This window comes from Leptonychotes weddellii, chromosome 3, assembly GCF_054177405.1.
Source record: "Leptonychotes weddellii isolate Sample4059 chromosome 3, ASM5417740v2, whole genome shotgun sequence".
NCBI lineage: Eukaryota > Metazoa > Chordata > Mammalia > Carnivora > Phocidae > Leptonychotes > Leptonychotes weddellii.
In genome coordinates this window covers 145,579,845-145,604,550 of record NC_138371.1, presented here as the reverse complement: position 1 = coordinate 145,604,550, position 24,706 = coordinate 145,579,845, and the positions used below count along the sequence as shown (strand labels likewise).

At 37.5% G+C, this 24,706-nt stretch overlaps 1 protein-coding gene across 11 annotated transcripts in view; it reads left to right on the top strand.

The window, feature by feature from the left end:
• Positions 1 to 24,706, top strand: part of KLF12 (KLF transcription factor 12) — a 504,131-nt gene that overhangs the window by 263,330 nt on the left and 216,095 nt on the right. For all 11 annotated transcript variants that reach the window (XM_081815036.1, XM_081815028.1, XM_081815035.1 and 8 more), the window contains one exon: positions 14,976 to 15,522. In XM_081815036.1, the coding sequence (XP_081671162.1) occupies positions 14,976 to 15,522 (547 nt within the window). The remainder of the gene's footprint in view (positions 1 to 14,975; positions 15,523 to 24,706) is intronic.

Genomic DNA, 24,706 nt, shown 5'->3' with positions numbered 1-24,706 from the left:
GCCTTGTGCCATTAAGTTTGTTATGTGCCAAGGATATAGGGGAAGTGAGCAAATGCTTACTACACAGGTATTCAAGCAGTGCTCATTTTTATACTATCTTCAGTTGGATTATTGCCACAGACTGATTTCATGTGAACTGCATTAAATAAAGACACGAGCTCGCTCTCTCCTTCCCTGTACCAAGGCTGATAAGGGTGGCATTGGGGAGGAAACATAGCCTTAGGAATTACTTTCGGGTTTAGATCATAGATCCATATAATATCCTGGCCTCAGACGATTCTTTCAACTTCTGTGAGACTGTATTTCTTTCTTTATAGAACTGAAGGAGAAAATTCTGCCAGATAATATTGTACTAAATATTACATAAATGTTTATTTCTTCTGCGTTTTTAATAATTTAAGTTTAATTTGTGGTTATAAGGTCTCTATAATACTTATTTGAAGGTGTGCTTGTTTTGTATATACACTCTGAAGAAGTTGATTTAAAGAGCACAGTTTTGTTTCCTCAGATTCACTTTTAATGACCTCCATTTTTTAAAACACAATGTAGAAATATTCCCTCTGCATTTACATTTCATGATTTCTGAATGCAGTTCACTAAAATGTGATGAAACTTTCATTAAACCTCTGGGGTTGGGGTCGGGGGGAGTGGCTTTTTTCAGGGCAGGCATTAAAATCCTTTTGTGGCATCCTCCCGTTTCTCAGGGCGCGGTGCTGATCATATACTAATGTTCACTAAATACATATCGATTGAGTGAAAGCTTTTCATAAAAAAACCTAAAAAGCTTTGTAGTTCCCACACATTGGTATATAATTATTTTCAGTAATTTCTCAAGTATGAAAATGTTTTCCTGGTAAACTGTAATGTAGCAGCTTGGGATTTCCAGAGGAATCCATAGTTTCAACCCACTGGGTTACTGCACTTACATATCTTTAGTTACTGATTGTATTTAGCTTTTGTCTTTAGTTTCATTCCAGTTACATAGGTAGAGACATGGTTACGTAGGTAGAGACATTAATTTCTGTAAAATAGCTGTGCTGCCCATCTTTTTAAAACTGATGGGAGTGATGCCCTTGGCAGATGGAGATTTCGGTAGAATTTGTTATTTTCCTCTAACGACATCATGGCTCACTAGATTCTAGGAAAAGCCAGATTAAAAATTAGAAATGTCTCTGTTCCTTTTTTCAAATTTTTTTTCCTGAAAATACATTTTGTACACTCCTCATATGTGTATCTTCCTGAAATATAACACAGTTCTTTTTATTTTTAAAAGTAGCACAGGTTCACTATAGAAAATAAGGAAAACTTAGATTAAAAAGGGGGAAAAAAAAGGAAATCTAGATCACCTCAGATTTACCAAATGGAGAAGCTATTATTAACGTTTCTGCGGTTGTCTTCTAGCCTTTTTCTTCTTTTCATACATAAGTAAAAATGTTGGTGGAGGAGACAAAATTAAGCTTACTCTTCATATGCAGTTTTGTATCCTCACATTTTTTAGCTGAACATTATATAGTTTTCTCCATGTCACTGAACATTGTTTCTCAAACCTGGCTCATCATTGGAGTCACATATGATCCTTTTTAAACTACTGGTGGTAGTGTCGTATCCCGGACCCACCGCATCTCTTAGCTTTGAAATGTTGCATGGATGACTTAGTTTGTAGCCGGGGCTAAAGCCATTGTTCCAAACTTTATTCCGTTATTATGCCCACTTTGTGGTTTCTAATGTTTACTCCTGTAAACAAGACAAAAATGAGTATTTGTGTATACCTCTTTGCCAAAATCCCCAGTTGCTGTCTAAGTACCAGTCCCTGCATTAAGTTATCCCGTTTCCCCAGGAGGAAACTTTTGTAACCAGCTTGAATATATAAATTCATAAATAGTTTAACTTTAGCAGTTATGATATTTTAATGTATTAAATTAGTTATAAAACAAACCCCACTTTATATGAACTAGTGTATACATTTTAAAACGCTGAACTTTTCCCGACTCCCCAGTTTTATATTATTTCATTCAGTATCTTCACAGGCAAGTTCAACATCAATGCCCGTGTGTCCTCACTAGAGTCAGTTTTTAAGTCATCATTTTCTCGAACACCTCATCTCGATTACTTGAGGTACAGCACTGTTTGCATCAGGGGTGATGCTGCCTCTGGGGTTTTTCTCCAAAGCCATCTGAAGTACTTATTTGGCTGAACTTGACATGGTTGGTATATATGTAATCTTCCTAACAGCACAGCCCTCTTTTGAAAGCTTCTCTACCATACCAGCACCTGAAATCGGGAAGTCATTCCACATCCACACTCCACAGGAATCATGACTAAGTGTGCTAAATTTCCTTCACCCTCCCCCCCCCCAAAGCATATTCTCTCTGGTGATTTCTGAAAGCCAACACTGGTATTGATTGAAGATTTCAATTCCAAACATTATTCTGTTTTTTAAAAATACAGTAATTAGGGGTAAACTTTGAATAGATCCTGAATATAAGGTCACTCCCTCTCAGCTTGGGAGGGGTGTGTGTGTGTGTGTGTGTGTGTGTGTTTGTATACACATATGCATATATATGGGGGTGAGGGAAGAGGAGAGGGAGATGGCAATGCCCTAGATTCTTAAAAATGTTACTGTTTGTATTAAGGTATTTTAAGACTCTTGAGGCACAGTTCAACGGCATTCCTGAAAATGTGCACCCAATTACCCTGCTAGCCTGCAGCATAATGAAGTGTCCATTTTACTACATCCTTGACAGCATTACTATTAATGTTTTTTTTAATCCTTATATCTTATAAATAAGTGTCCCATCCAATATTGAGCTGAGATGTCCCCTGTCATTCTAAGTCTCTCCTGATTAGCAGGGGTCTTGGGTGGTCGGCAGGGTCTCTTTCAGTCACATGAATTGTCCTTTCTGCTTTCCTGTTCCTACCTTTGTTGTCTCTGGGGCTCCAGCCTGCCCCTTCTCCCCTTTTCATCATACACATTTCCTGGTAGGTATAATCAACAGGGGCTTGATGGACACGCCGTTCTCCACATACATGTGTTAATTATGTACACCTGTGTGTGCCTGTGGCGATCGCAGTTAAATGGGGGGACCACTTACAAAACCCATGCACACTTTCATCCTTTCAGATCCTTAGACCTGCGTGCATCGATATCTCATTTAATAGGAAGCCAAAAGACGAGGCTAAAAGTGTTGGTTTGTGCAAGAGCATCTTAGGGACTTTGTAGTGAGCTGGGATGGAATTAAATCATGAATAAGTTCTGGGGCATTTAAACTCTACTACCTGTCTACGTGTGCCATTTTCCCATTGCAGCTGCCTCTGATACCAGGGATAGGTGGGAAAAGGTCGATTTCCATTGTCTGTGCCATTAGTCTTGTTTTGACCCAGTTGGTGATTTCTCTTTTAAGGCATTTTCTCTAAGAAGGGAAGCCTGTAGAGGCTATTCTTGACTACTTGCTTGCTGTAAAGATCCAGAAAGTAAGACCCACATTTTGTAAATATACCTCCTTTTCCATAAAAAGATGGCATTATTGCTTTATATGTTTGTAATGTGTCAGGGTTTCCAGATGTATCATTTGGCTGTCTCATCCTCTTTGGGTCAAGTTCTCTTGTCTCCGAAATTTGGTGTATTCCACCACTGTGAGGTATCATTATAAAAATAACTGTGGTGAACATTTTGTGAAATCAAAAGCAAGGTCCAGCTGGTAGCAGAGAAGATTAATCTGTTTGAGAATGGGAAACATTAGTGCATATTTTAAAATCTGTAACGAGCACAGGGACATTTGCCTCAGTACCTGGCGTGAGTCTTTGGTAGAGGGTGAAGATTCAAATGAACGTTTTCTTCCTCCTAAGAGTCTATAACACGTTTTCCTTTAATGTATTGTGAATGTGAGACTTTAATATTGTAAATCAGCCACTGAATAATAACAATTTAAAACCAAAAGAACAAAAAAAAAATCGAATCATGAGGTAGAAAACATAAGCCTGAAACAGTTACCTCTTTTTTTTTTGTTAATTCACTAATGCTGGGGCGCCTGGGTGGCTCAGTAGGTTGAGTAACTGCCTTCGGCTTGGGTCATGATCCCAGGGTCCTGGGATCGAGCCCCACGTCGGGCTCCCTGCTCCGCGGGGAACCTGCGTCTCCCTCTCCCTCTGCCTGCTATTCTACCTGCTTGTGCTCTCTCTCTGTCAAATAAATAAAATCTTTAAAAAATATAAATTCACTAATGCTGTGATAATAGTTTTGGCTTATTAATTTTTGTGAAGAATGATAAAATAATAGACAAAATTGGGTCTCATCAACAGCATTAATATTGAATTCAATTTCCTACAACTAATGAGCAGGATTTATTTTTTTAGTGCAAATTTAGATTTACTCCCTCGCAGATTGTACCCAAACATTCCACACTCGCACCTCAGCCGCGCCCCTGCACAGCGCCCCCCCCAGCATTGAAGGCTTGCATTACTGCAGCACACTGGTGACACTTAATGACTTAATTAGCCTCTGTCGGTATAGTTAGTATTATCACAGCGTTGAGCTTGTTCACTCTGCCCAGTTCTGTGGGTTTTGACAAATGCAGAGTGACACGTATCCATCCACCACTGCAGTAACATACAGACGAGTTTCACTGCCCTAAACATCCTCTGTGCTTCACTTATTTGTCCCTTCCTTCCCCCAAGCCTCTGGCAACCACTGATCTTTTTACCGGCTCTATAGTTTTGTCTTTTCCAAAATGACATATAGTTGGAATGATACGATTTATTTTTAAGACCTCTTTGCGTGCCTTGTAAGGATTCAGTGTAACAGCAGTTGTAAAAAAAAATAAATAAATAAGGAACAAAACTGACTTCCTAGACTTCATTTTGACATTTGTTTTAGGGACACTGCTTCTTTATATCATTTGGCCAGGGAAATAGGATTTAAGTGGCTTAATATCTTCAGCATAATATTCGCGTCTAGCAAATGTGATGAGTATTCACTGATTATGTTATGTGGTAAAACAAAATATTATTTATTTGCTAAATATCTGTATGTTTACATGTAACATATAACACATTATGTTCATGTCCACACATTTCTGTTGTCTTTTCATTGCTTCATTTCGTTGTCTGCTGTTAAAAAAAAAAAATGCATTAACTGGATCCCCTCTATCCTTCACCACGGTAGAGGAGGAGAGAAGCCACCCCACCTCCTCCTACCCGAACTTCACAATACACACGTGCCAAACCAGAGTTTCAGTTTTGCGGTCTGCTATTAACATAGATTCTGATTGCTTCGGATAAATATTATGCAAGTCCTGGGAAATAAATAGATCATAGAAAAGCATGACAACTAGGAAATAAGGACAATTTGGGATAAATTTAACTGTGTATTGAGCCCTTTTTTAAAGGCTACCATTTTCTGGGTGATGCGTATTAAGGAGGACACTTGTTATGATGAGCACTGGGTGTTACATGTAAGTGATGAATCACTAAATTCTACTCCTGAAACCGGTATTACACTATATGTTAACTAATGAGAACTTAAGTAAAATTCCAAAAGTTTTTAAAAGAAAAAAAAAAGAATTAAAAAGGCTATCCTTTTCAATTCAGTTGTGAAAGCACAAAAACGGGAATGTAAAAGCACATAGTCCATTATGTTATGCATATGTTCTGAATTTTCTTAAGGAATCAATCATTTCTTAAACTAACACTTGAGATATTGAGATAACGCAGTTGATATTCCTTCACATATCTTCGCCTGCGTGTAGTGGATAGCTCATTTAATACTTTCTGAGCCAAGGTCCACATTGTCATGGTAGAATATTTCCAGTTGTTTCCTTTTATTCTTTCATCTGTAGTTTTAGAGGGATGACAGTTTATCTCTCCTTTTCTTTAGTATACTTGGCTTTAATTTTTTTTTTTTGGTTGGGTTTTATAAATACACACTTTGGGGCACCGGGGTGGCTCAATGCGTTAAGCCTCAGACTCTTGATTTCAGTTCAGGTCCTGCTCTCATGGTCCTGGGATTGAGCCCCACCTTAGGCTCTGCCCTCCTCAGTGGGGAGTCAGCTTGAGTTTCTCTCTCCTCTCCTTCTGCGCCTTCCCCCATCCCTACCCCTCTGCTCACATGCATGTATGTGTGTGCACGCGCTCTCTCTCTCTCTAAAATAAGTCTTCAAAAAAAAAAAAAAGACACCCTTTCATAACATTTGTGTTTAAGAGTTTGCCCTTGAACATGTGGAGTAAAATAGGAAGATCACTGGGCTGAAAGCAAGACAAATGATGACAAAGGGCATATGTAGATGAATCTTGAAAAATAGGCTCTCCTTTTTAGGGTGCCTAGGTGGCTCAGTTGGTTAAACATCTGTCTTCGGCTCAGGTCATGATCCCAGGGTTCTGGGATCGTGCTCCACATCAGGCTCACTGCTCAGCGGAGAGCCTGCTTCTCCCTCTCCCTCTGCTCACCCTGCTTGTGTGTGTGCACGTGTGCTCTCTCTCTCTCTGTCAAATAAATAAAATATTTAAAAAAGAAAAATAGGCTTTCCTTTTTAGTAAAATAAAACAGTAGAGAAGAAAATGCAGTGCATCCTCAGTTTACAAGTGGTTGTTTGGTGACTTTTACACTCAGAGCAAAAATGGCCAGAAGTGTAGCTTGCTTGCATTCAGAATTGGTGCTTATAACTCTAAAATTTCATTTATTTATGAGGGAAACCAAGGCACAAAAACTAAGGCATGTATGTACTGTGTGCTTTGTATAAAAAAAAGGAATTTAGCTCATTAATTAAATGTACTTGCATCTAAAATAATGCTGTATAACTTAAAAGCTTCAATGATCAAGGATATAGAATCATAGATATAGTTTATTTCCTTTTTTTACATGAAGCGCACAGTTCATTTCCTTAATCACGCCCCCCCCCAAAAAAATACATGTTCAATTAATCACCAAGTCAGACAGTGAAACTTATATGAACTAATTTTCCTTTGAGACTCAAGAAACAAATAATTCTCTGCTGTTTCATCCCATGGGAAGACTGGAAAGAATGGTCAACATCCCAAAATAATTAATATAACTATATATTGTCATAATGGATACAAGCTGAACTATGGATTGATGTGGGTTATTTATATTGTGGTATTGAGAAATCAAACCAATTGTTTTTACAGATCATCCTAGGGGTCAACCTAGTTAAGCAAAAAAAAAAAAACAACTGTCAAATGACTGTCTTCTAAATTTTAAGAGACGTGTTTGTTTAAAATCATGTGGACTCTAAAAATCTTGTAATATTTGGACTTGTTTAGCTACTTTTGTAGTGTATATAGATCTGTTTGGTCGATTAACGGACACTTCACCTATACAATACAGTGGCTGTTTTCATGCAGCCCTGCATCAGAATATCTTATGTGCAGTGCATTCAGTCAAGTCACTTCTGAGAGTTACAGTCATAGATTAGGTTATGTTGGAAGTTTTGGTTCTTTTTTTTTAAAGTATTTATTCATTTATTTTAGAGATAGAGTGAGGGGAGCGGGAGAGGGAGAAAGAGAAGCAGACTCCCCACTGAGCGACACGGGGCTGAAATCAAGAGTTGGACACTCAAATAGCTGAGCCACCCAGGCACCCCTGGAATTTTTAGTTCTAAGAGGGGGAGCTCATTTGCTTCTATCCCACACTAACCAGTATTACTTAAAAGCACTTAATGCCCTTAATACAATCTATACCACAATGGCATGAGTTTGGAATTATATTACTCTTTGGTAGGTAGATAAACTCACACCTAGAGAATTTTAATGATACCAAGATGGCACAGCTAGTAAGTGACAGGGTAAGTCATGAATTCTTTTGTGTCCAAATCAAATTTTCTTTCTATAATGACCACACTGCACGCTTATAAAGCAAAGGTTATCCTAACAGTTAAACCATGAGCTATGTAATGTTAGGTCATTTTATAATCTTTTCTAAAAACTACCATGAGATTATTTCTCAACAAGTTTATAAAGATAAAATGAAATATAATTTGTTTAAATGCTGGCTGGCTGGATGAGTAGATGAGTGGATAGATAAATGGATAGTTGGAACATCCTGTTTGTGTGTGTGTGTGCGCATGTCTGCTTCTCTAAAAATCCGTGGGGCCATTAAAGATGAAACAGACGGCATGTAAATCATGGATAACACTTAGCAGAATATTGTCTAAGCAGTCCTTAACTATGACTACACATAAGAATCTCTCACGGGCTTTCCAAAGATGAGATTGTGTCCGGGCATTTTTTCCTCTCTTGTTAAGATTACCAAGTGTTTAAAAGACATGACCAATATTAAAAGCACTTTTTAGTCATTGCCAGACCATAATAAAATTCAGCTGATGATAATGGCTGACTATAAGAAACACATCTAATACTATGGGTACCAGCATGTAGGAGGTTTTAGATTCATTTTTATATTCACTCAACAAAATGCCCAAAGCTAAAGTTCTATTTTAAGATGTATATTCAGGAAAAAGATTATCTTATTAGGAAAGCTCATGTGTAATCCCCAGATCACTGAAAGGAATGTGTTCACTAGAATATTATGTATAATATTTTATTGAGTGGATATTATGATTAAAATTGGCTTTCAGACTTTGAAGAAAATAATATGTGGCATTATAATCCTGTTTGTATTTATCTTTAGATTTTCACATATATATTTTATTAAGTATATTGTTACGTTTATCTTGTTGCTCTTGATGTGTATTTATGCAGTAATTTGTTAAGACATTTTATTTTAAAAAATATTTTATTATTACCCTTTCAAGGAATAATAGGTAATCCTTTGGAAAGATCATATGTATATAATCATTTACATTATAAAATGTTTCTAAAGTGATGAATTACACCTCAGCCCTTGGTTTGTAAACCTATGTGGGAATTTTGTGTCTAACTAGATAGGTAGGAGGAGATAAATTTGTGGTGGAAATAGTCATTATTTCCAAAATTAGAATTCCAGATCTATCTAATGCAGGAAAAAAAAGAAAAATCAAGACTGTTTTTGATGATAGCATGTACTTCATGAAGTATTTTATCATTCTAATGATAAATCAGTTGGGATACTTTATGAAATTAATTACTCTCATTCTCTTTGACAGAAGTCCAGTATTTGTTTAAAATCTGCATGTGTTTAGGAGTGTTGTTTCTTTTAATGATGTTGAATATATTAAGTGTTTGATCATCATTTCCACATCAGGACATCAACAGCAAAATTCAGCTAAAGTCATCACTCCCAGACAAAAATCTTGGTGGGCTTTTATTTAAACAAACAACAGGGGCACTTAGTTGGCCCTGTGATGAGTAGTCCATCAGTGTTGTAGCAAGAATTGAGTCGTTAGTAATCAAGGGTAAAATTTTAGCCTGGAATCCTTTCTTTGTTTTGTTTGTTTTTTTAACAGAAGTTTTTCTATGGTGCTTAAAACTTCTGACTTTTCTTTATTTCTAATCTTTTCAGCATTCCTACCCCGTATATGTTTCCTGGGAACACACCGTATCTTCTCTCTCTCAGATAGTTGTATAAGCATTGCTCATTGTATCATGCTTTGCTTTACTGCACTTCACAGATACTGCTGGTTTTGTTTTGTTTTTTTTTTCTTAAACCAACTGGGGTTTGTGGCAAACCTGCCTCTAAGCAAGCCTCTTGGTGCCACTTCTCCAATAGCATTTGCTCACTTTGTGTCTCTGTGTCACATTTTGGTAATTTTCACAATATTTAAAACTTTTCGTTATTAAATTTGTCGTGGTGATCTGAGATCAGTGATCTTTGACGTTACTATTGTACTTGGTTTGGGGCACCACAAATTGCACCCATATAGGAGGACAGCATACTTAATCAGTAATCAGCTCTGACTCCTCCACCCATCAGCTGTTCCCCATCTCTCTCCCTCTGCTTGGGCGTCTCTATTCCCTGAGACACAACTGTATTGTAATTAGGCCAGTAGTAATCCTGTGGTGGCCTCTGCGTGTCCAAGTGAAAGGAAGAGGCATATGTCTCTCACTGTCAATCCAGCACTAGAAATGCGTCAGCTTAGTGAAGGAGGCTTGTCAAAAGCCAAGACAGGTTGAAAACTAGGCTTCTTGTACCAAACAGTTAGCCAAGTTGTGAATGCAAAGGAAACGTTCTTGAAGGAAATTGAAAGTGTTAGCCAGTGAACACATGAAAGGTAGGAAAGTGAAACAGCCTTATTTCTGATAGGGAGAAAGTTTTAGTGGTCTGGATAGAAGATCAAACCAGCCACAACATTCCCTTAAGCCAAAGCTTAATCCAGAGCAAGGCCCTAACTCTTGAATTCTCTGAAAACTGAAAGAGGTAAGGAAGCAACAGAAGAAAATGTGAAGCTAGGCTGGTTCATGAGGTGTAAGGAAAGAAGCCATCTCCGGAACATAAAGGTGTGAGGGAAACAGCAAGCACTGATGGAGAGAAGCAGCAAGTTCTCCAGAAGATCAGGCTCAGATCATTCATGAAGGTGGCTACACTAAACAACAGATTTTCAACATAGACAAACAACCTCCTCTTGGAAGAAGATGCTATCTGGGACTTTCATAGGTGAAGAGGACAAGTCAGTGCCTGGCTTCAAAGGACAGGCTGACTCCAGTTAGAGGCTAATGCAGCTGGTGACTCACGTTGAGGCCTGTGCCCATTGACCATTCCAAAAATCCTATGGTCTGTGTTCCATAAGTGGAACAACAAAGCCTGGATGACAGCACCTCTATGTACAACGTGGTTTCCTGAATCTTTTAAGCCCACTGTTGAGACCTACTGGTCAGGAAAAAGATTCCTTTCACAATATGACTGCTCCTTGACAGTGCATCTGGTCACCCAAGAGCACTGATGGAGATGTGTAAAGAGATTAATGGTGTTTTTATCCCTGCTAATACAACATCCATTCTGCAGCCCATGGATCAAGGAGTCATTTCAACTTTCAAGTCTTATTATTTAAGAAATACATTTTGCAAGGCTGCATCTGCCGTGGACAGCGATTCCTCTGATGGATCTCAGCTAAATAAATTGAAAACCTTCTGGAAAGGATTCACCATTCTAGTTGCCATTAACAGCATTTGTGATTCCTGGGAAGAGGCCAAAATCTCAACATTCACAGGAGTTTGGAGGAAGTTGATTCCAGCCCTCATGGATGACTTTGAGGGGCTCAAGACTTCAGTGGCAGAAGTAACTGCAGATGTGGTGGAAATAGCAAGAGAACTAGAATTAGAAGTGAAGGTTAGCATTTTTTTAGCAATAAAAATTTTTAAATTAAGGTATGTACATTGTTTTTTTTAAGACATAATGGTGGGCGCCTGGGTGGCTCAGTTGGTTAAGCGACTGCCTTCAGCTCAGGTCATGATTCCAGGGTCCTGGGATCGAATCCCACATCGGGCTCCCCCTGCTCTGCGGGGAGCCTGCTTCTCCCTCTGCCTCTGCCTGCCACTCCGCCTGCTTGTGCTCTCTCTCTCTCTGTCAAATAAATAAAATCTTAAAAAAAAAAAGACATAATGGTATTGTACACTTGATAGACTACAGTTATTGTGTAAACATAACTTTTCTAAGTACTGGAAAGCCAAAAAATTCACTTGACATGCTCTATTACAACATTCACTTTATTGCCACGGTCTGGAGCTGAACCCACAGTATGTCTGATGTACACCTGTAGGCCTTTTATTTAATTTCTAGCTGCTCCAAATACTTCTCATTTGGTGTTTTCCTCGGTCTCTCAGAGCTCTTGTTGTCGCTCTTGGCCGTCTGCTATGTTCCCATCACCTCACTGCTGCTACGTATTGATGGATTCTTACCTCAGAACCAATGCATTTCAGTTTTCACCTTTCTGAAAGTAAGGAGATGACTTCCAAATGATGACTTCAGAATCAAGTCTTTCAGGTCTTTTCTCTTTCCTAAACGAAGGAGCAAAAGTATGCCACAGATGTTTTGAAACCATATTTAAGTAGTCTTGCTAGCTTTCCATATACGTATGTGCAGCCTGAAGCTACAGGGTGGCTTTACCTGCCACATCCCCATAGGAGAGATACAGATGGGCTGTGAGGATATAATGTTACGTCAATACTGTAAACAGGTGAATGGTACAATAAAGATTTTGTTCTCTTTATACTGATGAGGCTTTGTTTGGGGACATATTGGCTGCATTCTACCTGCTACATATGAGGAAGGAACCGACATGTGCCTCTGCAGTGGTGATCCTTATAACTTCATGCATAATGTGTCCAGCGTCCCAAAGACAATGTGTGTAGTCCAAGGGTTGGGTTTATCCTTGCTAATTTTTATAATCATTTTCTGTATTTTGGTTTAAGCTCATGTAAAAGCTAAGTAGTTCTCACATATTTGAAAATACCTAGGGACTCTTAATATTTGGTCCTCATTGCTTTCCTAGGATATGCAACAGAATTATAAGAGGAACACTGTTCTTCTGATGTTATAAAACAGCTTAAGGAATAAATATTTTTCTTAGGGAGGGATTAAGCAGTTACCTCCAAAAGGTAGACTCCTGTTCATAATCTAGAAAAGTTGAAGTCATTCACAAAGCTCAGTACACTTGATGTCTCAGAAGCCATCTCTACAAATAAGCTCCATATTTACCAGCTCTTGTATTATCATAATCCATTAGTCTTTTGTTTACATTATGAAATGTTCCTACATTGGTGACTTACACCTCAGCCCTTGGTTTGTAAACCTGTGTAGAAACCTTGTGTCTAACTAGATAGAATAATCGCTGTTTCCAAAATTAGAATTCTGGATGTACCTAATAGAGTAAGAAGAGAAACTAATCAAGACTATATTTGAGGTCAAATAGTGTTTCATGACGTGCTTAATAACATATTTTATAATTTTAATAACAGACCATTTGGGATATTTTATAAAAGCAGCCTCAAGAAAGAATTTTTATGTGGGTGTAACATACTAATAAGAAATATCTTAGATTGTTCTAAAAAGAAATTAAATGAGGGGCGCCTGGGTGGCTCAGTCATTAAACGTCTGCCTTCGCTCAGGTCATGATCCCAGAGTCCTGGGATTGAGCCCCGCATCGGGCTCCCTGCTCAGCAGGAAGCCTGCTTCTCCCTTTCCCACTCCCCCTGCTTGTGTTCCCTCTCTCCTGTTTCTCTCTCTGTCAAATAAATAAATAAAATCTTAAAAAAAAAATAAGTAAGAAATTAAATGATAATGCTGGGAATCAATTGAAATACTGTTCTAGTTAGAAGAGTAGATAATGCTAATAGCTTTTTTAAAAGTAGCTCAGTTTATGGTATTTGTGGGGTTTTTTGTTTCTTAATGTCTGAAAAGATTTAAAGAGTTATTTCTCAGTTTCAACACATAGAATGAAATCTTGGCATGGAGAATTTCATGCAGTAGATATTTTGGATGGTTTATTTTTATATTTTCTAACTTTCTTCTTTTTTTGTGGGTAAGTAATCATCTTAGCCTAGAAACAAACAAACAAACAAACAAAAAAAACATCAACCCATTTCCCTTTTTAGTTGATCTGCTACCATTGTTGACTTATTATCTTGTTGAATAGAATTCCCTTGTACTACTGCCTATTGTACGTTTTGAATGGAGCTATAATTTATATTCTATAAAGAAAGGTTTTAAGAAACATGTTTTGTTCCTTTAAGTGTATGCTCACATTTTAGGGGGAATAGCAAACCAAGATCTTTTATTAAACAAAGAATGAAATGAACCGATTTAATATAATTTTAGACATTGTTGTTCTAATACCATAATGAAGCTGAAAAGAAGTTTTTGGTCTTTGTATAAAAGAACGTCAGTGCCTATGTTAGCCTGGCGAAATTAGATATAACCAAAATAATTTGTCACAATCTAATTTTCTCTGGTAAGGCTAGCCTGACACATGCTAATAGAATTGTTAGGCCATTTTAGGCCTTGGAGGTGGGCATTCAATGAATACTTGTTTAATTTATGAATGAATAAGTGTAACGATAAATCATATTCACGTCCAGTAATAAAATGTTGAGTCCATTAGTCTGGGTAGAATCTTGGATTTATTATTGTTATTATTTAAAATTTGCTCATTAAAACTGAAAAGAATAAAAATGACCTTATACAAAATTATCTTTATGTTAAGTTAAATAAAATACTCATGAACAATTTAAAATTTCCAGAATAAGTTTTTTCTAAAATCATTATTTCCTAAAATGTTTGTTGTAGTCATTGTGTACATTGTTTTGAGAAAAAAAATATTATCACTAAGAGTTAAAACATAACCCAATTGTTAGAAAACATTTATATTTAATAATTTAGCAGTTGTGCCCCTTTTCAGTGCTGGTCATGAGAATGGCGTGAGAGCTCTTGCACCATATATGAAAGTTGAAATGTGGTGGTTTTTCCCAGTATTGTTGCTAGGTAATTTTATGCCTCCAGATTACGATAGTGTTGAGTAAGGGTTAGAACCATGAAATTGTAGAATTGTAGAGCTGGAAAGGGTGTTTAAGTTTATCTGATCAAAATTCCCATCGCTTTATAACTGAGGAAGAATGAGACTCATAAATGCAGGATGGGTCAAGCCAACAACATGAATGCTTTTAATTAAAATATTTGTTATTTTAAATAAATAAGCTGTTGTATTTATACAGTTGTAAGTAGGTAATGCTTTGCATACTGCCCTTGTCTTTTAGAGATTTTATGTAAAACTGCTGTTCCTTTTGGGCTTCTTGTGGCCTCTTTTCTCCTCCATGGAGCACTCGTTTCCCTGGATCTTAACAACTGCGGTGTCTCTCACAATAGGATGAAAATGTCTTTATAGCAGAGGCCTTGTTTTACACTGTTTTGTACTTTTGTACCTCAACTCTAATCATGATGACTGTCACAGAGCAGTTCTTCAAATATTTGGGGAATGAGTAGTGTCTCATAGCAGTAAGAGAAAAATTAATAAGCACTCCAGTCATTAAACCTTGCCGTCTATTAAATATGTGATTAACAGAGATCAATATGTGTCCCCTTTTTCTCCCCACAGTCTCCAAACGTCCACAACTACCCCGATATGGAAGCTGTTCCCCTGTTGCTAAATAATGTGAAAGGGGAGCCCCCAGAGGACTCGTTATCTGTAGATCACTTCCAAACACAAACTGAGCCAGTGGACTTGTCAATCAACAAAGCCAGGACATCCCCCGCAGCCGTTTCATCCTCCCCGGTTTCCATGACAGCATCCGCCTCCTCGCCTTCTTCAACTTCAACCTCTTCATCGTCTTCTAGTCGTCCAGCCTCCTCCCCAACTGTTATCACATCAGTATCTTCAGCATCTTCTTCGTCAACAGTATTAACTCCAGGGCCCCTTGTAGCCTCCGCCTCTGGTGTGGGAGGCCAGCAGTTTTTGCACATTATCCATCCTGTACCGCCTTCAAGTCCCATGAATTTACAGTCTAACAAACTGAGTCACGTTCACCGCATCCCTGTGGTGGTACAGTCAGTGCCTGTTGTCTACACAGCTGTGCGGTCACCTGGAAATGTGAACAACACTATCGTAGTGCCGCTTTTGGAGGATGGGAGAAGCCATGGCAAAGGTAAGGGACACAAGCGAAGCTTTGATTTATTTCCGCACTACAGGCAACTATGCCTTATTTCAGTGAGCTGCCCCTAAACCGTGTGCAAGCACACCACATCCAAAGAGGTTCTGTGCACCACACAGATGTCAGCTGATCAACACGGTTTAGTATGAACCAACCGCGTGTTGGCATTGGTATTTGCTTCAGTGTTCTTTAGTCTATATTTTTACGTATCAAGTCATTTAATGTTAGAATTCAAATGTCTTCATTTGCAAAATAATGTTTACCTTCAAATGCTCAGATGGAAAGGATAATCTATATTTAGCATAACTGCTTGTAAGTTGAGCCGCCATTAAAATAACTCTAAAGTTAGGTGTTTGACTACAAAAGCCTCATGTAGCTTGAGGTCTTAGTGTAAGTTATTGTCATTTTAAATAACAGTATGACGCAGTATGATGGAATATTTCAAAATGCAATATTAAAATTCCCTTCTAGGACTTAGAAGGCAGGAAGATACTTTGCTACATAACTCTATTTAATAATACCTAGTTACCTGATTTTATATATGGCAGTTATGCAGTTGATCATGAAATTGCTTTCCTACTTCTAAGCTCTTATTTTTTTTTCCAATTTTTACCAGAAGGAATTAAAGTAGCATCATGCTGTCGATTTGTTCCTCCTTTATCATGAATCTACAAAACAAGCCACCCTTCTATAGAAATGTAAAATGCCCATAATCATTGACTCATTCCCTCTAAAACTAAACACATATGCATGTGTTTTGTCTTCAGGGCCAAGAAATGATGACTGTTTAAGACATACGTTGTATTTTTTTTTTTGCTTTGATACCATATTACTACTGAGGCCCATCATTAAAATATGATTGATGAATACATAAACATTGCCTTCTCATAAAATACTAGTAAACGTGGATTTTTATAGTTCTCCTATAAGGTAGGATTCAATGCATAGAAACAACAGTTGATTGTGAAGTTAGAGAAATTTTTGCAAACGGACTCTACAAAATTGCATCCATCTTTGGCAAGTTATTGTTTTATCTGCATCAAGTTTCTTCATAGCACATGAAATGAATTTTATCTTCTCAGTATTACCAAGTGAAAATATCACATGATTCACAGCACTAAGAGATTTTTAGACTGCAGACTTGAGATGTAGCCATTCTGTGCTTAATGTGGAGACCTCTGTCTTTTGTGCTGTTTCAGGCAAAGGCTACATTAACTAGTCCCACCACCATCTTAGTGAATAGGTAGAAGAAAAAGAGGTATGAAGTAATCTCTTGGATTTTACTTTAGTTGAACCCCCTCTGATGATACTAACACTTCTGATCAAAAGGAGCTAACCAATTTGAATAATAACATAACTGAAGGCCACATTAGGTATTTATTTTCTTTCATAATTTAAAGATGTATTTACAAATTTTTTAAGAATTAGGAATTAACAAAGAGCAAAAGTGGAACCTTGCATATTGCATTACTTTATATATGTGTGTATGTGTATACCATAGAATCCAGTCCTTGTACCATACCCCTTAAGGGAAATACTGTTTTAATTGTGAAGATGATTGATGAAGATTTTAATGTTGTTCATGACTTCTTTTTTTTTGTACAATTTTGATGTACTAATGAAGGAAACAAAATAGATATCTCTTTTATGGGAGAGGTTATTTTTACTTAAGGTGATTGCTATAGAAAGTATATTGCCAAAATTTAATTTTCTGGAAACTATATCTCTGCAGAAGAACTTTGTTCGACTCATGCTATAATTTGCTCTCAAGTGTATTTGTTAGTTTCATGCCATGTTTTTTACTCAGCAGTTTTCTCATGCCAAGAATAAAAAGTGGTATAATCATAAATCCCCTGGACTGTGATATGGACATTAGGAGCATGAGATTCAGGATCAGGAATCTGAGCTAGACTTAGTCCCCTAACTTACAGCTTTGGACTGGGAAGTGCTCTTCAAAGATTAAATGGGGATAATAACATGATCTATCCTTGAAGATTATTGAGGAGATTAAGTAAGAGCTTAACGTCTAGGTTAATCAACTATCAACAGAATGTTTGTAATTATTTATTATTATTTACCGCCACCCTGAAATACTTGAAGCAGTAATGTTCAGAAATTTTTTCTCTGTCATATAAAAACAAAGTTGGAAGGAAAAAAATACCAAATTTACAAATGAAAAACTGCTCCCAAGAAATTAGTATAGAAATGCTTCTGTAAGTTGTTACTACAAGTTATAAGGTTTGAGCGTGTACTGTGAGAAATTATCTGGAAACATCCCATATTTTCTATTTTTCTTAGTTTGTATTATGTTTTTATAATCACCATATTATACAAATATTGCTATAGCATTTTATAAGGGTTTTTTTTAATCATTTAACTGATTAATTAGATGATGGTAAAAGTGTCTAGTGGAGGAGGCCTGCCTACCTCACAGAATGAATAAAAGAAAGGGCATTTCAGTAATTCTTCAGGCCTTTATTTTGCATATATGCAGCTGGGCACTGGGCCAACAATGAAATGGCTAAGTGATAAAAGGGAGCCCCTATTCCATTCCAATGTAGGACTTGTATATCTGGTATGGATAAGCAAAAGAAAATATGATAGGGGAGTTGGATTTTCAAAATGCTAATAATAAAATTTACAAAACTAACTCATATAAATGCAGATGATTGTACCGGCTAGTTATTTTTAAAGTTGTTATAACACATCTGGTCTCTGGTAGAGAAATCGTTTACCTTATCTGTCGTGTTACACAAAGACCTGTGAATGTACCCATCCATGTTTTAAGATGACGTATCATGTGAATTGAGTCATTTGTCCATTCAAGTATTTATTGAGCATCTGTCATGTAGTAAATATTTTATTGGTCCAAGGATACAGTGTTGAACAAAACAGATGCTGTTTCTATCTCAGGGTGCTTATAGTCTACTGGGAAGTATTGACATTAAACAAACAAACAAAAAATCATATAATTAACTGATAATTATGGACATTCTGTGCTTAAGTTGGATTAAAACGTAGACTACTCATGGATTTGCCCCGGGGAGAGAGTTTAATTATAACTGCAGATGGAGAAGGTTGTATTTGATAAAAGTATTTTCACAGTGGGTATTATATACGGTTAGAAATGTTTCCACTGTGAGGCTCAGAGGGGGTGGTTAGGGTTTGGGGATGCGGTAGGGTGAAACGTTCACATGAATATGCTTGACTAACAACAGAAGGATGTGAGAAAGCTTTCCATTGAGGATAGAAACTCAGCCCATCCAAGTATTTAAAGAATATTGGTCTAAAGGCATGACAAATTGTTAGCTAGCTCTGTGCACTGACATCTCAGTTCAGCCTTGAACGTGGTATGTGATCTGAAGAAAACATACTCTGGAAGGTATAGCAAACAAACAGTTTAGGCTAGAGCTACAAAGAGGGAGGATGTCAGAGAAGGTCTCCCGGGGAGGACATTTTCCCTCTTGATACCAAAAAGACAAAGTGGCAGTTGGCCTCCAAAGCGGTTGTGCTGAGAAATGGGAGCTCTCCATGTAGAGGGAAGAACATCCGATGAACTGATCTGGCCCGAGTTTTGTTACTATGTAATCTGAGACACATTATTTGTAAACAAGACCCTAAAGGGATTATTTGACCTTGTAAAGGAGTTTCAGTCCAGCCTGGGGAAGTTTTTGGTAGATTTCCCAGGAGATTTTCATTAGTTGTTACAGATACTTAGTAGCATAAAAGCGTAAGGGTCATAACAAATCACAAGCAAAGTTGTTCTTGGTTTGTAATTGCCTGGATGAAGGCAAGTTTTGGAATGTCCCCTCCCTCCCTCCCATCCTTCCCTCCCTCCTTCCTGTGGACGTACTATATGCCAAGTAAAATTCAAGGTTCCAAGATGAGCAAGTGCCTACTGTAATGGGCCTTACTTTCTAATGTAAGAGGCAAACAATATATGTCAGATGGGGTAGGAGCTATGAAGAAAAATAAGCCATGATAAGGGGATGGGAAGTCAAAAGAGAGGAGTGCAATTTTAGGTACAATCTGGCCTACCTGAAATGTAAGGTATGATAATATACTGATATGGTATATGATACCATATCAGTATATGGTATCATATACCATATGATATACATATGGATAAGCAAAAGAAAATATGATAGGGGAGTTGGATTTTCAAAATGCTGATAATGAAATTACAAAACCATATACCAGTATGATAATAATACCTGGGGAAGACTTTTACAGAAAGAGAGAACTGAAAGTTCACAGACTCCGAGGCATGAAGGGTGCATGGCTAGTGTGAGAAGAACTATAAGGCAGCTGGTGGAACAGGAAGGGAATGAGCAATGGAAGAGCAGTGGATACGAGACCAGAGGGGTGAATAGGGCCAAATCATGTATGGCCTCAAAGAACGTGGTTAGGTTCCTTAGTTTTTTTCCTAAATATGGTGGAAAGCCACTGGAACTGGACCTGTGAGCAGGAGAACGACATGACTACCTTTTACATTCTTCCTTTTGTAAGAATCACTGAATCACTGCTCAATGAGGACTGAGAATTGGGTATCTGGCAAGGGTGCAATTCACTGCTGACACTGATGGTGTGTCGGCAGAGTGGTGGGGACAAAGGACTGACTGAAGTGAGTTCGCATTCAGATGGGAGGTGAGGGGAAGACTGAAAGTCTAGGCAGCTCTTTGGAATAGCTCTGCAGGAAAGAGTTGTAGTAGAGAAATGGATAGTGGGAGAGCCTCTTAGGCACTTAAGGGAAGGATTTAAAAAGAGGGAGATATTACAGCCCATTTGTATGATATCAAGAATAATCCAATAGAGAGTTGAAATGGGTAATTCTAGCGAGGGAATGAACTGTAGAAGCAAAGTCTTTAAATGCATGTTAGTTGCTTATATTATACTGTGGAAGTAACCTACATCTTGCAGTAATTTATCTGAATTCTAAAGTCAGCTTAGTAGATTGACACAGTTTTTAGGAAAAAAAAGATACATGATGGAAAGTGAAAGGAAATACAAAATCAGCAGATAATCATCTGGGGTTGATAATGAAAAGCAAACCAATGAAAGTTCAATAAAATTTGGGTCCATTGGGAGTTATAAAAGTGATACCAGAATTAACATAAGATCAAACATTTCTTGTTCATCACCTAGTGGAAGGTATAGAATAATTCAAAATAAACCCCAAATACTTTGCATTTGTTGTTTAAAACTATTTTTTTATATCTGAGTATTAATGAATGTTACATTTTAGAACAAAATACTTAAAGAGCAATGCCACAACCAGTCTGTGAAAATCCAGCTGATGAGCTAGGGAAAAAAAATGGACTTATCTCCTCCCTCCCATACCTGAGCTGGTCCTTCCTCCAAATAGCTGAAGGAACAGGTAATAGCACCTTGATGCCCAGGAATGAGGCTCAAGCAAGGGTGTGATTGATCAGTGGCTTTGGAATAATCAGAACTGAAAAAGCCTAGGGCAGCAAGGGAGGGTGGATTTCCTTGACCACTATCCCATTCTTCTGTGCATGTGACCATCATAAAATAGATTGCCTAGAGGGCCAGAGTTCAGCTCCAGTTTCCTATACAGCCACATTTTCTTCCATGAAAATGCAATCCCAGCAGCCTGGTCTACCAGAATTGTATAACACGTATTTATTGCATTAAGACTCTATTGTAATGGTGTCATACTTGAAAAACAACTCCTTATGGGTTATGAGTGCATTATTCTGGACTTAAAACAATTATGCTGTTAGATCCTTGAGTAGAAAGTACTTTTTTTCCCTAAGATATCTGACTAGAGCATGTTGATGCTGCTGTGAAGAAACCAGCCCCATTTGGGCATGTAATTCCTTTGGTCATCTTTTTTAAGAGTGTTGTGGGTTTTTTTTTTATTATATTTAGATGAAGTGAAGAATCCTCCAAAAATATACCTTATTTTCATAGCACTCATTCAGGAGTTTCAAAGGGATGTGGTCGTGGGCAAATTTGAAATACTCACACCCCATTTTCTTCCCTACAGGCTGTTGCTTTTCTCAGCAGCCAACAGGAAGAAGCCACAAGTGTATTTTTAGTCCTGTGCCATTTCTATTTGTGAAAGGAAATATGGTCCTTGCAGTGATTGCTGCAGAGCTGGTTAGAGACTCTAGCTCTGGTTCCTCCTGACCATTGAGTGTGGCTATAGTGTTGCTCGCGTAAAACTCCCCATTTCAGATCTCTGCTTCATCCATTGTCTTCTGTCTGCTCTCTCACTTGTTGATGTTAATTAAGGACACCTTCTTTCAGGCGATGTTCCTTCTGTCATGGACTCACTTCCTCTGTCTACCTTACACATGCCTGTCCTCTTTTAGTTCACCATTCACTGGAATCCTGGCATCCTCTGTCCATATGACCGGAATAGTCAGGGCAGCTGTGACCTATGCTCATGTGTATGGTTGTCTTTGCTTCTTGAGTGATTGAGCTACCACAGCTTCCTTTGGTAAATTTATTCTTCAACTTAGGCTTAATTTTGAGAACTTCCAGATATAGATGATATTTTAGGCCTCCATTTGGTTTTTATTGACAAACCATTTAGTTATGTTCTTTCATTATTTTTTTTTTAATGCTGCCTTTTGGGAAGTGGGACTGGAGTGTTGCTGACTTTCGGTTTACTCTTCTTAAATACAGACTTGATAGGACTTGAGTGTTTCAGTACTATCATCATAAAGCAAAGGCAGGAACTTGTTAAAGAGTGTGAAAGCCAGTCAGCTAATATTAATGAAAAATTGAGTTTTAAATAGGAGTTCAGAATATTTTATAGAGATGCATGGGTCATTTTTGTTCGTGTTTACCTGATTTGCAACATGGAGTAGAAATTTACCGGTATCTTCTCACTTCTGGGCATGCACAGAGGTTGAATAGCTTCCTCCAAAAAACTGGCTTCTTAGGTTCTAGTTCTTCTGAAATACCTTCAATCTGTTAATTTCTCTGCTTCATCTGGCATAGACTGGTTTAGTTCTAAGATTTGATGATAATAACCGGCTCAGAGAGGAGACAGAAATTACCTGTATTGTGCTAAGAGAATTAGCAGAAAAGAGAAAATTCTAGGTAGGCTCCTTGTAAACTGTAAAATGTCAAAGAGTGAGTTTGGTTGGCTTTTTCCCCCACACAGATAAATATTAAATAAAAGCACAAAGCCCAAAAGAAGAGAAAAAGGAGAAAGTAAGGACAGTAGATGGAATCCACATTGAGAGAGAGATGATACTTCACTCAGAGGTTACTCCTATTACTTAAGGAGGTGAAGCTCTAGAGAAAAATCTATGTATTAGAGAAAGTAGTTAAAGCGAGAATTTAACAAAATGGTCTCTGTTTCATTCTGCTGTAAATTGTCAGCCATCACACCATTTTAACTTACTGGAAAAGTTCCTCCTATAATAAAAAGATTGAATGTTTAAAAATTTAAATATGTGATATTTTACTAATAAATATTCTGATGTACTTGCTACATTCATTTTTCACCACATCTGAGAAGTGTCTCAGGTGACATTTAATACATTGAACATTACATATTGGATTTTTGAAATATAATACCTTTCATTTCCTTTGTTGTTTCATTTTTTAAAAACAAATTTTTTCTGGGGCGCCTGGGTGGCTCAGTTGGTTAAGCGACTGCCTTCGGCTCAGGTCATGATCCTGGAGTCCGGGGCTCGAGTCCCGCATCGGGCTCCCTGCTCGGCAGGGAGTCTGCTTCTCCCTCTGACCCTCCCCCCTCTCATGTGCTTGCTCTCTCTCATTCTCTCTCTCTCAAATAAATAAATAAATAAATAAAATCTTTAAAAAAAAAAAACAAATTTTTTCTTTCCTGAAAAATATAGTTACCGTATTATAATAAATATAAAAATATAGTTCTTGCTTAAATATAAAGCTTCCAATTTCATATGGTACAGGTGTTATTATGCCACAAGGACATTCCTACTTTACCAATTAGATTGCAGGTAGTTATAGAATCATTTTGATGATATTTGTGTGTATACACTCATTGCAAGAGACCTTCAGAAATCTATGTGTATCTAAATATATCTGCATATCAAATGAGCATTTTATCCAATGGCTCTTAAAACCTATAGGAACAAATGAAAGAAGGAACAAATGAAAGATCCAAGAGGGAAACTTAGTCTTAGAATCATTGCTAGCACTATTTTAAATTAGCTTCTTAATTTTTTACAACTCTCTGGCTGTGCTTTCTGTTCCCTATTTGTTCTTATTCCCTTAATTCCTTTTCTGTTGCAAACTATAGAACTATTTTCTCAGCTCTTTCTCTTTGCCTGTTTTCCATTGTTAATGGAGAATTTGATTAACTGGTATTCTACTTTGTGTTCTTTAGAAAAGAACAAGTTGATAGTTGTCTATCTAATAAATAAAAGAAAAGCTACCAATTTATGGAGTAACAATCATATACTCAATTTTTTTAAATCATAGTTTATATGGAGGAAGTGCTACCCTGATCATTGGCCTGTTACATGTGTTTTTCATGACCGGGTGGCTCCACCAGCTTTTTTCTTCTATCTATTAATTCATTTATTCAACAAATGTTTATTGAACTGATCATATGGCCAAGAATATCCCCTGCTCCCAGCTATGGAGACTTTTAAAATAAAACTCCCCTTAAAAGCTAGCTTTAGTTTACAACACAATGAAACAATATTGTTCACACTGTGGGATTTTTTCCTGTTGAATCTTGAAGTCGATTGGGTAGCTCATAATGGGCAGTTTTAAAGAAACTAAATAAAATGGAGGCTTTTTCTGAGTATAGCACCCAAATAATTACTAACGTTGTGAAACTTTTGTTTGGTAACCTATTTATTTACATACATCAAATGTGGTACTGTGAGAGTGTGTGTGTGTGTGTGTGTGTGTGTACCAAGTCATGTTGAAATACGCATTTCTTTGCTGTGGTTCCTGTCTAGAAAACTTGAAAAAGACTGCATTGGGGTTCTCACCTTTGCCTCAGCCCCTTCTGTCTTCCTCTTCCTGCACCTCCCTCTCAAAGTATCTGCCTTGGCACCACATTTTTTCTCTGCCTTCTCACTCTTCACCTTCCTTCCATTTGCTTATCTTCTCCCCTCTCCTGGCTGGCCTTCTCTATCTCCCTCCACCCCTCACCATTCTATCTGTTTTTGACTCGACTCCTTTTTCTCTTCCATATCTCACC